Source organism: Sapajus apella, unplaced genomic scaffold (assembly GCF_009761245.1).
Source record: "Sapajus apella isolate SASKATOON/1434 unplaced genomic scaffold, GSC_monkey_1.0 scaffold22, whole genome shotgun sequence".
NCBI classification, from domain to species: Eukaryota; Metazoa; Chordata; class Mammalia; order Primates; family Cebidae; genus Sapajus; species Sapajus apella.
Genome location: NW_022436962.1, coordinates 23,277,541 through 23,292,441, shown reverse-complemented (window position 1 = coordinate 23,292,441; position 14,901 = coordinate 23,277,541). Strand labels below are relative to the sequence as shown.

Below are 14,901 nucleotides of genomic sequence, written 5' to 3'. Positions count from 1 at the left end.
TTCTGCTTTGCTGTAAGCCTAACAGCAGGTTGGGACCAGTGGGCCCTGATGGCTACCAGGACCACTCCTCTCCCCTCCACTTACCCCACCTCCAAGACCTTCAATATCACTTCTGTGAGGACTCAGTGAGCAGGCATATCACATGTACTCGGCGCAGGGCTGGAGCCTGGCAGGGCCCCTGCTCTGGCCCAGCCTCCCACTCGGAGTCCCACTGTCAGGTGCAATGTGCAGCAGGCCCCGAGGGCCAGCATTTCCCAGCTGAGGCAGAGAACAGCTGCACTGGAGTTTTCTCGGCAGCCTGTGGGCCATGCAGCTTCCTGCCCCCATGCTAAGCTCTCTAAATCTGAGCTGGAGGTTCTAGAAATCTTTAATTTTTTGTTTTGAGACAGAGTCTCACTGTGTCACCCAGGCTGGAGTGCCGTGTTGTGATCTTGGCTCACTGAAACCTCCACCTTCTGGGCTCATGCAATTCAATTCTCCTGCCTCAGCCTCCCGAATAGCTGGGAATACACGAGTGCGCCACCACACCAGGCTAATTTTTGGTATTTTAATTGAGATAGGGTTTTGCCATGTTGCTCAGGCTGGTCTTGAACTCCTGAACTCAGGCAATCTGCCCATCTCAGTGCTAGGATTACAGGCATGACCCACCATGCCCAGCCCCATTTTTAACAAACTCATGAGCTGAGGCTCCTACATGGCAACGCCTGTTCTGCTGGCTTAGAGAGAATTGCCCCCTTTAACACACATGCAGAGTTCCCAGGTGAATTGGGTCCCCAGGGAGCAGTTGTGGGCTCCTACTGGTTCCCAGGGAGGTCTGTCCCGACTGGTCATCACCTGCTGTGCCAAGCTCTTAGTGTGGCTGGACTCCAGCAATGTCCCTCAAGCAAGGCCAGAAAGTGAGGAGCCAGGAACCCTTCATGCAAGAAACATTACATAAATCGAGGCTTTTATTTACATCACAGGACAAGAAAAGGGTACAAAAGAAGTCTCTCGGTCAAGCACATCAAGCGAAAGCTCCAAAACTCAATTCTCAGTAAGGTGTGGACACTGACATTTAAAAAAAGGAAAAAAAAAGAGAAAGAAAAGGTAAAATGGTTATCGATGACATGACCCAAATGCTTACGCTCCAGGAACTGAGTAAAAGACACCCAGGGCAGCCCTGTCACAGAGGAGGAGGACTCAGGCCGAGTGACATCTGAGGTTCATCTCTGGGAAGGTTTGACTTTTGACATTTCTGAGTTAATTTTTAACCAGATTCTTAAGAATTTCAGGGCCAAACACGCTTAACTGTACAGTTTTTCCAATTTGGGAATGCGAGTGGGGAAGTTCTTCCTGGGACAGATTCCTAGGCAAGGACAGACCCCAGCAGCTCTGTCCCCTGCCCCCACAGGCCCTCAGTCTCTTTCCCACTCACTGTGCTTGACTTTTTCTTCCACTTACGTCTATCTCTCCCTTTCTCCAATACCCAGTGCTGTGGGCAAGCCATAATTATCTCACGTGTGTGAAAATGTGCCGTATCCACTTTCATCATCTGGGCTAAAACCAGATCACTTGTTTCACTTTTCCACACCAATATTAACAACGCAGGAATTCAGTCCCAGTGAATCTTCAACGTGACGTTGAAGATTCAGAAAGTGAAGCGGAGTCTAGCTGCACAACTTCAACCTTGTCTCCCACCCCTTCCTTTTTTCTCTGTCTGTCTGTCTTTCTGTCTTGGTGGGGCCTGATCAGAGAAGCATGAGTGTGGAGGCCTGCCCTGCATGCCTTGGGACGACAGGTGGGTGCTGTCACTGATCCTGCAGGCTGCTCAGCAACAGCCCCTTTGGATTTCCAGATATTCTGGAAACAAAGTGAGAACAGTGGCCTATCGGGGAGATGGTAAGGGGGACCTCCTTTCTTTCATCTCCCTGTTCAGCATCCCATGACAGTCCACAGGTCATCCTTGGTGGGTGTCAGGCCTAAGACCCAGGCCCACCCTACCCTTTGAATCCGGGTGAGATGAGTTCACACTGGGCAGCATAGAAGAGCAAAGGATGCTACAAAGGCAGCCAATGAACTCATGGCCTCAGGGGTTTTAAGCACCAGCCATGACACCCCTGGCCACCCAGCCTCCCCCGTCCCTACTAGCGGCACAGGCCCAGCCTACCTGAACTCCCCCACACTGACGCTCCAGGCCTGGCTCCTGGATGGCCACCTTCTTTCTCTCTTTCAACATCTTGCCTTGTTTCCACTTCCTTCACATCCGTCTCCTACTTACTGCTTCCTTCTCTAATTCTGTATTTTCAATCCTGATATGTTATGTCTCCCTCCATCTCTCTCAGCCCCTATGTCCCACCCAGGACAGACACTCTTGGTTGGCCTGGTGGAGAGGAGCTGAGCCTCTGGCAGAAGTGCATCGATGGTGTTAGTAGGCCCTGACCGCAGCCAGCCACATGTTTGCAGGGACTCTGGTTGCTGCAAACACGTGGCTGGGCCGAAGTGGGCAACGCCGGCACAAGAGCCCTCAGGAGCGGTCCCTTGGCCAGCCTGTCCCAGCCACCCACCCAGCCTGCGTCCGAACTTGCCCTCCTTCCTCCTTCCTCGCCAGCCTCACAGCCATTCAGGATGGGGTAAAATGACAAGCTTTTGTCTACTTTAAACAGTCATGCCACATTGCCGACACAGTTTTCAAAGCATCATAGCCTTCAAAGAGCTCTTTTCTTCCTTCCCTCTTCTCAAGCCTGTAATTAAACTCCTGGTGACAGAGTGGCAGAGGAAGGAGATCGGGGAGAATGATCTGAGGAATAAACAGCTCCTTAGCTGCCCTCAGAACCGAGACAGCCCAGGAATGTGAGCGCCTGTCAGCCCACAACCTTTCCAGGAGAATGCAGCAAATCATCCGACTCCAGTAACATCCTCTTCTTCCCCCCAAGATTCTGCGGTACACCCACACTGCTTGGATCTGTCGAGTGTCGGCCTCCACCCCAGCACCTGCCACCTTCACGTGAAGGCTCTGGCTTCAGCACACTAGCTCCACTCCCAAACCTAACCTCAGCTGAATTCTCTGCAGGATTGACCATTGGGTCCACACGGGACTGAGAGACGTGAGAAGCTCAGCAGATGGGCAGGGGTGACTCATTCATCATACTCATGTGATTCAGCAAAGAAAGGCATGTTTTCTCTTCCAAGTATGCTGTGTGTTCAAGTCTGAGATGCTCCAGATTCACATGGTTCCCACAGCAGGGGCTCCCATTAGCGCACGAAGGATACCACACTGGTGGCTACCCCAAATGGGGCCGAGTAGGCTGCAGCGAAGCCTTGCAGCCCGATGACCACATAGCGACATCCTTTCATGATGACCTTCCCGACATTCTAGTTTTAGGAACAGAAGAGAAAAGCAAAGGATTAGGATTAGGGTAGGCAACTTTTTAATTCTGCCATGTTTCACGAAAGAAAAAAAACCCATGAGTCATGGCGACATACATAAAGATCATTTTTCCTGATTCTCCCGTGGCAAATCGGCAAGGTACCACGTGCCCACCCCCAGCCTAAGAATACGTGGGGGCTCACGGCAGCCATCATCACCTCGCAAAGTGCTTTCAAGCACAGCTTATTTCCAGATAATTCAAAGACCTTCTTGGAAACAGCAGTGAGGCTGCCAAGTCTAAAACTAACGCAGTTTTGTTTTGTTTTCCAAACCAAAGATCACTCCTCTTCTCTGTTCCAGCTAAAAATCACTGGACCATCAGAAGGCTGGGTTAAGTTTTCCTTCCTTCATCTTATCTGAAAGCCATCTTTTCCTCCGTCTACCTCAAGGGCATATTTCTGTCTGACCCATACATCTGTCCCTTTGTGGTCTTCTGTCATTTTCTAATTGCTACATCCACATAAGCTCAGCATTTCCAATACCATTATACACTCCTTGATGGTCAGGCTTGGGCAATGCTTTACTGGTAAGCACTCCTCCTCTTCCTTTTCTGCAAGGCTGAATAGGGAACATTCAGGGAATGTCAGGTGCTAGACAGGGGACATCTAAAGGACTCGAATGGGATTGCAACAGAAAAATTACCACCACCACCAATGAACGTTTATTGCATGGCTGCCCCGGTCTTCCCCTCTCTACCCCAACTTCTGTCATCATTCTTAGTGACATCATTGCCCATGCAGATAACCTGTGCCTTAGGCCACATACCTTGTCTCTCAGTCCTTTGACTTTTCCATGTTACTAGAACCACTCAGACTGGTTTGACTTAAAGTTCCTGATCACAATCACAAATCTCACCTTGCCTTCCAACACCGCCTGACAAACCTACCATATCCTTCTGGTAGGATGAATTTCTCTCTCCCCCAGGTACTGCCTCATACCTTTTCCCTTCTTAAGACTCCCCACTTGCAACACAGGCAGACACACCCAAGTCTCCATACCTCCGTGAGACGATTCCACTTCATCTTTCACAGAAAAACAAAACCAAACCCCAGACATCATCAGGGAACACATTCACCTTCCACCACTCTCTACAGACCTACCTGTGTCTGCCCCTGGCCTCCCTCGCTTGGTCTGTGTTACAGTGGAGAAAGTGGTCCTCTTCCCCCAAGCCATTCCCTTGATATTTGCTGTTGGTGCCCTTGGCTTTCCCTTCTCCAGCTCCGTCATTTGCTTCCTCTCCACTGGATCCCATTAGCTTAGACACATGCTCGGGTATCCCCTTGCCTCTGTATCCTGCCCCAGTCTCTGCCCTCCATCATGCCAAGCCAGCCAAAAGAGCCAACCACACGTACTTCTCCATGTCTGCACTTCTTACTCCCTCTGACTCTGGCTCCTTCCCCAACCTATGCAGGGACTGTCTGGTCATGGCCACCTACTCCCATGCTGCCTGAACCAATGGATGCTTTTCTGCCTTCCTCTCCCTGACCTCTCCGCAGCTTTTGACACACTTCATGAAATAATCATCTGGCCTGTTTGACTCCATATTCTCAGTTCTCTCCTACCTAAATAGGGAGCTCCTCCTCAGCTCTCTTTGCTTAATTATCCCTCTACCAGACTTTAAAATGTTGGTGTTCTTCAGTACTCAGTCCTGGGTTTCTCCTTCTCTCTCTCTTTCCCTACAATCTCTCCTTAGATGGTCTCATCCATTTCTAATGACTACAAGTACTTCCCAGATTTGAAGAACTCTTCAGCTCAGGCTCAAATATTCAATTCATTACTTGAGATCTCCACTTTTTGAGACCCCTCCAATTCCTCTGGCATGCACTCTCCCTCATAGCCCTAAGCACATAAACCTAACATGGATTGGCTGCTGATATGTTCCTGGTGGCCTCTGTCTGTCAGACTTAATAATGAGAAAGCATAGAAAGATTACATCTGTCCACATTTACATATCTGGTTAGAGGCAGAGCTGAAGTTCAATCCTAAAAGAATCTCACTTCAGGGCCTATGACCTTAACCCCCATACTATATTTCCCTTTTGAAATAAAGGCAGTATGTAAGCTTCCAGCTAACTACTCATGGCCTGGGCTTCAATTCCAACTCCATCACTTACTTAATTTCCCATGGCCTCAGTTTCCTCACCTATACAATGGGAATATTTAGTAACCACCTCATTGGGTTTTAAGAGAAATAAATGAGATCATGCAAGGAAAGCACTTAGAACAGGACCCGGTACAAACTGCAGGCAGTGTAAGTGATCCCCAGTGTCAGCGATTATTACTGCAAAATAATGCCGACTTCTTAAAAATTACATAGTAATTTGGGTTTGTGGTGGTAATACATAAACCCAAGGTATCTGTTGTCTGTTTGGGAAAGTTTCTTAAGAGTATAATTTCCTATGACTTCTGACTTACTTGAGCTTTCTTTTTTCTCTTTATTTTTTATTCTTGAGACTGAGTTTTGCTCTTGTTGCCCAGGCTGGAGCGCAATGGCGCAATCTCAGCTCACTGCAACCTCCACCTCCTGGGTTCAAGCGATTCTCCTGACTCAGCCTCCAAAGTTGCTGGGATTACAGGCATGTGCCACCACGCCCGGCTAATTTTTTGTATTTTTAGTAGAGAAAAGGTTTCACCGTGTTGGTCAGTCTGGTTTCGAACTCCTGACCTCAGGTGATCCACCTGCCTTTGCCTCCTAACATGCTGGGATGACAGGCATGAGCCTCCGCGCCCGGCCGATCTTTCAACAGTTTAAGTTACAGGGTTCCTCGCAATAACAGAAGGAGGCAGGGACTCGGTTGTGCTCATTACTACATCTTGAGCACATAAGAAAGACGCTGGGTGTTTCCTTGGGTACCTCTTCCACTGAATGAAGAGCTTTGCAAGAACCAAGCTCTGTCTGTGTCTTCTCTAGACACTGCTTTCTTGGACATTATTACTCTGCTGATTTCTCAAAGAGACACTGGGCTGGGGCATGCGCATGTGTGCGTATGTGATGTTGCTAAGAGATACACTCCTCTAAAGATGTGATAAGAATCATTGGGGGAATTTTACTTACATGTTTGAAACAACAAAAGAAAAACATTCTCTGGGAACAAGCTTAACAATCAAGAGTGATCCATCATAAACAAGATCAGAATCACAACTGCCTGCATTAAATATGACATTTTTGGTATTTGTGCATCCATTTTGCTCAGCCTGTTATGCTTTAAAAGCTGCTTGTCACTTTGTAATTTAGGGAAAAAAAATCTACTAAAATAGTTCATTAACTTGAACACTGTCAAAAACACAGATTTGAGAAATGAAATGCAAAGAAATGTAAAATATCTCTCAACCATTATTTCAGTGTCATTTAAGAGAGCGCATTTGGGATTCTTTGATCTGAGTAGAGCTTTCTACCCAACTAATCTCTCAGAGGGGACCTGGGGTCTAAGGGAACAAAGAGAGTCACCTGCTTTATTTCTCCATGTTTGAGCCTGGTAACCCTCTCAGTTGGCTCCAAGAAAGTAGAAGCTGAAGTCATTCTTTTGAAGGTCAGAAAGGAGAGATCCAACCCTAACCTGACGATATCCTCTCGCCTGGCCTCCTGGGTCCGCTGAACTAACACTCTAGAGCTTTCATGCTCACAGCCGGGCTTGTGATGGTCCCTCTACCTCAAACGACACCACTTCTCTATCCAGTGAAATCTTTTTTTTTTTCATTTGTTTTCATTAAGGCAAAATTCACATAACATAAAATTCACCATTTTAAAGTACACACAGCCCAGTGGCATTTAGTACTTGTACAATGTTGTGCAACCACCACTTCCATCTAGCTCCAAAACATTTTCATCATCCCCAAGAAAAAACACATGACAATTAAGCAGATGCACTCCATTCCTCTTCCTCCAGTCCCTGGCAATCACCAGTCTGTGTTCCATCTCCATGGGCTGACCTATGGTAGACATTCCCTACAAATGGAATCATAGGCACCATACGTGACCCTGTGGGTCTGACTGACTTCACTTACCATAGTATTTTTAGAGGTTCATCATGCTGTAGCATGGATTAGTACATTTCCTTCCTTTTATGGCTGAATACTATTCCATTGTATGTATATAACACACTTGTTTATCCATCCATCCATTCATGGACATTTGGGTTGTTTCTGCCTTTCGATGATTGTAAATAATGCTTCTATGAAAATGTGTATATAAACATTGATTTGGGTACTTGTTTTCATTCTCTCGGTTACATACCTAGGAGTGGAACTGCTGGGTCACAGAATGAGTCTACCTGGAACCTTCTGGAGGAATTGCCAAATTGTTTTCCACAGTGGCCGTCCCACTTCACCTTCCCACCAGCAATGTACAAGGGTTCCAATTCCTCTACATTCTCACCAACATTTGTTATTTGGTTTGTCTGGACATTTTTGGGAGTAGCCATCCTAGTGGGTATGAAGTGTACCCACTTCACTGTTATCTGGTGAAATCTTAACTCGTCCTTCTGTGCCCAGTTTTCATGTCAGCATGATTTGAAAACTTCCCTGCCTTTATAAGCGCACTGCTGAGGAGTGAACTGCCTGAGCTCTGTGCCCTGAAGCTCCTGTGGGTGGCGCCCCAGCTATGTCAGTGTCTCCCTGGGAGGCTGTGCACTTCTCTAGGGCAGGGCTACGCTGTATTTATTTTCACACCCCTACTGTTCAACACAATGCCTGCCACATAGTGAGGGCCCCCAAAATATCTTCAAGTCCTACTCCTTGAGCGGGGATTTCTGCAATATCACTTCACCGGTGGAAAGGGACATGATGGCTTTTTTGTGCTCAACTTGGACCCAGACCAGAGACGATTCATCCTACAAGGGCTCTAAGCCTGAAAGACCCAACTTCATAGTTTTTATTAATATTTTTTTTACCCCTGCCTGTGTTCTGCTCCAGAAGCTGCTGGTATACCTTTAAAGAGGATGATAGACGTCAGCTCCCAGGCATGGAGACTGAATGGCTTCAGGTTTAAGAGGGCATTGGGTGACACAGATAACTGGACAATAAATCAGATGAGGCCCGTGGCCCTTGGCCAGGACAGTCACTTCTGTGACTTTATTCTGGGTGGCCTCGTCCCGGCCACGAGAGCTTCAGGCAGCAGCTTCCAGTGCTTCTAGGCAGAAACACCTGGGAAGTGCATCTGGGCTTTGATTTCTGAGAAGAAAACTGTCATTTTCTCCCATATTCATCCTTCCTAACACCATCTCCCAGAGACAAATGGCAGAATGTTTTGAAGGTCCCACAGTACACAGATAGTTGGCTAGAAGAGAAAGATAAAGTCAGCAAGCGCCTATTTATGTATTTCTTGCACTCCCAGGCCCTGGAAATAACCTTGGAAATATTTGGGGGAATAACCCAAATATTTTTCGACTGGTCGGATATCCTGGAGGGATGTTACTGGAAAACAGATATAATGGGTTGCAATTTCTTTCTCTTTCCAAAAGGGCCACCTTCTCCAAGTCACCTGCTACGCTAACGCTTCAGTATCCTCTCTGTAATCAGGGACACTAGTTCCTGATCTTACATAAGAACCGCCTTGGTAGGAGCCCCTTGAGAACGTTCTTTACCAGCCAGGAGCACAGCAGCAGGCACAGCGGGGCCCACCCAGTGCAACCCCCGATTTAAGTTTCAATCACGACTCGTAACTCGCGGCTCCCCTCTGGCGAGGGACTGGGAGTGGGGGCGGAGGGGGTCGCAGGTGCAGCCCGGAGAAACTGGGTGAGTCGACGGTCAGGACCCGGCTCCCGCTCCCCCGCGGGCCACCGCACCCGCGCCCCCCGGGCAGTGGCGGCGCAGGGCCCCTACCTTGCCGTACTTCTTCAGCTTCCGCCGGTACCTCCTCCTGGGCTTCTCGCCCGGCGCCGGCTCCTCCAGCGGCTCGTAGCGCTCGGGCAGGAGGGCGAGGTGCACCCTCCGCGCGCCCCGGGCCCCCGGGCCCCGCTCGCCCGCCGCGCTCGCCCCGCTCTCGGCCGCCGTCGCCTCTGCCTCGTCTCCGTACTCCAGGTGGTCCAGGATGGCGGCCGCCTCCTCGTCCCCCTCGGTCCGCCCTCGCCCTCGGGGCCCGCGGCGCAGGAGGCTGCTCTCCGCCTTGCTTCTGAGCCTGGCTCCCACCGTCATGATGCCGCGGACCCTCTGGCTAAGGTCCGAGCGCCAAGACCAACCTTTGCTCCCCGCCCGCTTCTCCGCCTCTGCCCGGACGGGGCGGGGGCTGGGGGGGGCGCTGCAGCGCCCCCTGGCCGTGGGGCCCGGGATGGCGGCGGCGCGGCACCAGACTGGCCTCCCAGGAGGCGGACGCGCTCCGCCAGCCCCGCCCAGCATCCCACCTGCCGGCCAAAAGGTGCAGGTGTAATCTCACCTGTGATCCCAGCGCGCACTGCACACTGAGCATGCAAAACACCTTCAACTGCACTTGCTACGAAATCAATGACCCCAAAATAATAGGACTCCACCTGTCCATGTTCAAATTAGCAACGATGGTAATGACAAGAGAGATCACGCTCAGTGTTGGGGAGAGCATGGCGAGATGGTCACGGTAACAGTATTCGTGGGTGTGCAAATTGGTGTCAAGCTTTTGGAAAGGCGATCAGAAAATCTTTACCGTGAGTCTTAAGAAACGTCTGTATCCTTCTAGGAAATATTCGGAAACGCAAGGCAGTATGTCCACGGTGTTCAACGCTCTCAGTGAAAAAGTGGAGCAAACCAACGGGGAGGGGGCAAAGGAAATTCTGCTCCAGACATGCCAGCATATGGCGCAGTCATTACAATCATGATTTTCAGGAATATCTCTCTGTGAGATAAGCATTCTCAATGTACTGTGAATCTCAACAAGCTGAGAATGCCCTATTTTCTTAAGCGAGTAAATGCCTTTGAATTCTGGTTAATGTGAAATTAAGGGCTGGGAGCAGTGGTTTGCGCCTGTAATCCCAGCACTTTGAGAGGCCTAGAGGATAGCTTCAACCCAGGAGTTCAAGAACAGCCTGGGCAACATAGACCTCTATCTCTACCAAAAAAAAAAAAAAAAAAAAAAAAAGGAAAAAATTAGCCAGGCATGGTGGTGTGCGCCTGTGGTCCCAGCTATTCAGGAAGATCGCTTGAGCCTGGGAGTCTGAGGCTAACCTGGGCAGCAAGAGATCTCATCTCTATAAATAAAAAAATAAATACAAAAATTCACCTGTAGTCCCAGTAAGGCAGGAGGATCGCTTGATCCTGGAAGGTGGAGGTTGCAGTGAGCTGTGATTGTGTCACTGCACTCCAAGGGGGTCAACAGAATGAGATCTCATCTCAAAAAATACTTACGTACAAAAAATATAGACAGTTACACTAATATTTTACCATTAAAGTTTGTGTTATCTTTAAGAATAATGTGGATATGTTGGTACAAGGACACACAATGTTTATGACAATTTAGTTCATTAGGATGCCAAAGAAATTAATTTTGTGATTCCAACTTAAAATGTGAGCCAGCATGGTGACTTTCACCTGTAATCCCAGCAACTCTAGAGGCTGTGGTGGGAGGATTCCTTGAGGCCAGGAGGTCTGAGCAGCATAGTGAGGCCCCATTTCTAAAAAAATTAAAATTCGGGGCAGGCACAGAGGCTCATGCCTGTAATTCCAGCACTTTGGTAGGCCGAGGCGGGCGGATCACGAGTTCAAGAGATTGAAGCCATCCTTTCACCATTCAACATGGTGAAACCCCGTCTCTACTAAAAAATAAAATAAAAATACAAAAATTAGCTGGGCATGGTGGCATGTGCCTAAAGTCCCAGCTACTCCAGAGGCTGAGGCAGGAAAATCACTTGAACCCAGGAGGCAGAGGTTGCAGGAAGCCAAGATCGTGCCATTGCACTCCAGCCTGGGCAACAAGAGCAAAACTCTGTCTCAAAAACAAACAAACAAACAAAAACAAATGTGTAAACAAGTAACTGATTTAGTCTTTTAACTGTTTAATGCAATAAGTAATGACTTATATTTAATATTATAAACATATAGTCTTTATATGTAAAATTGTGTATAAAATTCATATACAATTCAATTTCAGATGAAAGGGGTATGAAAATAAATTTAACTTACTATATTTATGAGACTTAGAGTTTTGTTATATAATTGAAGTACTTGAGAAGAAAGCAAAATATTAAATTTGTAAAAGTTGATTGAAATGTTTGGGGGAACTAAATTGTAAAGAGTAAAAGTAGCTCCTTACAGTAATTGTGAAATTTTATTGGGTTTGTAAGAAGTATGTAATTTGAATTTAAAAGGTTAAGAGAAAGTAGATTTGTAACTTCACTAAAGCAACTATTACTTTATATGCAAATGGAGACCCTCATAGTCCCTTTTCTGTGTACAAAACTGACCAAAGACCTCTAGGCTGCTTATCAAATGGTGATATGGTTTGGTTCTACGTCTCCAGCAAATTTCATGTTGAATTGTAATTCCCAATGTTGGAGGCAGGGCCTGGTGGGAGGTGATTGGATCATAAGGGTGGTCCTTCATGAATGGCTTAGCACCATCCCCTGGGTGCTGTTCTCGTGATAGTGAGGGAGTGAGCTATGGTGAGATCCGGTTGTTTAAAAGTGTGTGGTGCACACCTCCCCCTTCTATCTCTCTCATTCCTGCTTTGGCCATGTTTGCCTGTTTCCCTTTCACTTTCCGCCATGATTGTAAGTTTTCTGAGGCCTCCCCAGAAGCAGAAGCCATCATGCTTCCTGCATAGCCAGCAGAACTGTGAGTCAATTAACGCTCTTTCTTTATAAATCACTCAGTCTCAGGTATTTCTTTATAGCAGTGCAAGAAAGAACTAATAAAAATAGAGACGAAGTTAGAACATCCATGGACCTAAAATACTTTTTTGTCAGAACAAAACACTTTTCAAACATCACAACAACATTTAGTTTGCCTTTAAAGGCAGAACACTAGAACAATTAAAAATGGATCTCCAGATTCAGTCTCTATAACCAGTGAACAAGCAGGATTTAAGGAGATGTAATCAGAAACTGTCTTTTTTTTTTTTTTTTTTTGAGACAGAGTTTCGCTCTTGTTACCCAGGCTGGAGGGCAATGGCGTGATCTCGGCTCACCGCAACCTCCGCCTCCTGGGCTCAGGCAATTCTCCTGCCTCAGCCTCCTGAGTAGCTGGGATTACAGGCACGTGTCACCATGCCCAGCTAATTTTTTGTATTTTTTTAGTAGAGACGGGGTTTCACCATGTTGACCAGGATGGTCTCGATCTCTTGACCTCGTGATCCACCCACCTCAGCCTCCCAAAGTGCTGGGATTACAGGCTTGAGCCACCACGCCTGGCCAGAAACTGTCTTTATGTTGCATTCCTTTGTCTCTCTGCAAGTTATTCTGTGCAGGGACTGAGTCTCTTTCTCCTGGGTGAAAATTTAGGCAGTCCTATAGTTTTTCTGTTCACACAGAGGTAATAAATCCAAAGTTGTAAATATAGTCTTAATCTATATAATCCTAAATTGTATGATGTTCAATTCCATGTAATACTGAGAACCTGGAACCTGGTTTAAGTAAATCTTCTCTCCTCCCTCAGGCAGCACCTGATGCGGGTGTGTACCTGTGTACAGTGGTGATGAGGGAGTGAGGACTGGGGAGGAACAACAATTTCTCTTCAGTTTCCCCCGTCTAGTGTTTCTCAGTCTCCCAAGCTTGCAAAGTGATTTCTGACCCTTCTAGGACCAAAACAGAGAAGAGTGAAGAAAACACCTTCCATCACTAGTATTGCCCAAGGCGTTGTCGCACCCGCAAGGCCTAGCAGGTATATGAAGCTGGTTTTCTATAGTTCTTTACAGGCCCTCACTGGAAACATTCTACTGTACTGGTTATGACCCAGCAAATACCCTTGAACCCCTGATCACCTATGCCTTCCTCAGTCTCCAGGGGTCCTGTGGTTCCAGGCCAATGCTATGGTCTGAATGTCTGTGTCCCACCCTCCCAAATTCATGTGTTAAATTTCTAACTCCAAGGTGATGGTATCAGGGGAAGGGAGGCCTCTGGGAGGTGATTAGGTCATGAAATGGAGCCCTCATGGGACTAATGCCCTTATAAAAAGAGTCCCCCGAGAGAAATCCCTCACCCCTTCTGCCACGCGAGGACACAGCAAGAGATAGAATCTGCTGGCACCTTGATCTTGGACTTCCCAACCTCCAGAATGCTGAGAAATAAGTTTCTATTGTTTACAAGTTACCCAGTTTATGATTTTTTTTATAGCGGCCCAAATGGACTATGACAACTGGTTTTCCTATCCTGTGCCTTTAAGATGGTCATGTGGATACAGGATTTGATATATGGACTTCGGTGCTTCCACATTTGGTGAAGGGCTCGAATAGCAAGCTCTGGGCTGGGCCATCTCCAGTGTAACTCCTGGAATGACCACAGAGCTGTTACTTGTGCCGTAGTGAGGAAGCTGGGGCACCAGGCGGCTGCCACTGGAGCTGGTGGCTGTAAGGATATACCACTTCAGCTGCCACCTGGGAAGCCTCCAAATCCCCACAGTTAGCCATAGTCCAGCCCTGCCTGTGTCCCTGTCTGCTAGAGCTGCCATAACAAAATACTGCAGACTGGCGGCTTAACCAAGAGAAATTAATTTTCCCACAGTTCTGGAGGCTGGAAGTCTGAGTTTAAGGTGTCAGCAGGTTTGGTTTCTCCTCAGGCCTCTCCCTTTGGCTTGCAGATGGTCGCCTTCCTTCTGTCCTCACATCACCTTTGCTCTGCGCATGCATGTCCTCGCTCCTTCTTCCGCTTTTTAGGACACTGCTCCTATTGGATCAGAGCCCCATCCTAATGACCTCATTCAACCTGTCTTTCTTTCTTTCTTTTTGACAGGGTCTGGAGTGCAGTGGTATGATCTCAGCTCACTGCAGCCTTTGCCTCCTGGATTCAAACCATCCTTCCACCTCAGCCTCCCAAGCAGCTGCAACTACAGGCCTGAGCCACCATGCCCAGCTATTTTTTGTAGTTTTTGTAGATACTGGGTTTCGCCATGTTGCCCAGGCTGGTCTTGAACCGGGCTCAAGCAATCCACCTTCCTCGGCCTCCCAAAGTGCTGGGATTACAAGTGTGAGCCACCTGACCCAGCCTCAGTCAACCTTAATGACCTCTTCGAAGGCCCTTTCTTCAAATACAATCATATCTAAGGTACTGGAGGTTCGTGTTTCAACCTATGAATTGGGAGGTATGGGGCACAATTCAGTCCATTACAGACTGCTGGTCTGCACTGGCAACACACAGGCACCCCTCCCCTTTCCTTTGATACCCATGAGACTGAGGAGCAGACACTGGCATTCTGGCACGAAAATCTCACCACCTGCAGGAGTGCGCTTGTCAGCAGAAGCAGCATAAACAGCTGAAGCTTGGCTTCCACGTCCTCTGCCTTCCAAAGCTCGTGGGAGTGCACCTGATTAGCCTAAACTAACTTGCTCAATTTCCTCCAGTACCCTAGGGACACTAGAACGTGATTTCAGCTCCTAGACTG

General features: G+C 47.9%; 1 protein-coding gene across 1 annotated transcript; it reads right to left on the bottom strand.

Annotated features, from left to right (window-relative positions):
* Nucleotides 1-929: 929 nt before the first annotated feature.
* Nucleotides 930-10,001, bottom strand: CUNH1orf115 (chromosome unknown C1orf115 homolog). Its single transcript, XM_032289298.1, has 2 exons — nucleotides 9,226-10,001; nucleotides 930-3,351 (listed from the first exon to the last, which is right to left on the bottom strand). The coding sequence occupies exons 1-2, from the start codon at nucleotides 9,736-9,738 to the stop codon at nucleotides 3,232-3,234; spliced, it is 633 nt and encodes a 210-aa protein (XP_032145189.1). The 5' UTR covers nucleotides 9,739-10,001; the 3' UTR covers nucleotides 930-3,231.
* Between the last annotated feature and the right edge of the window lie 4,900 nt (nucleotides 10,002-14,901).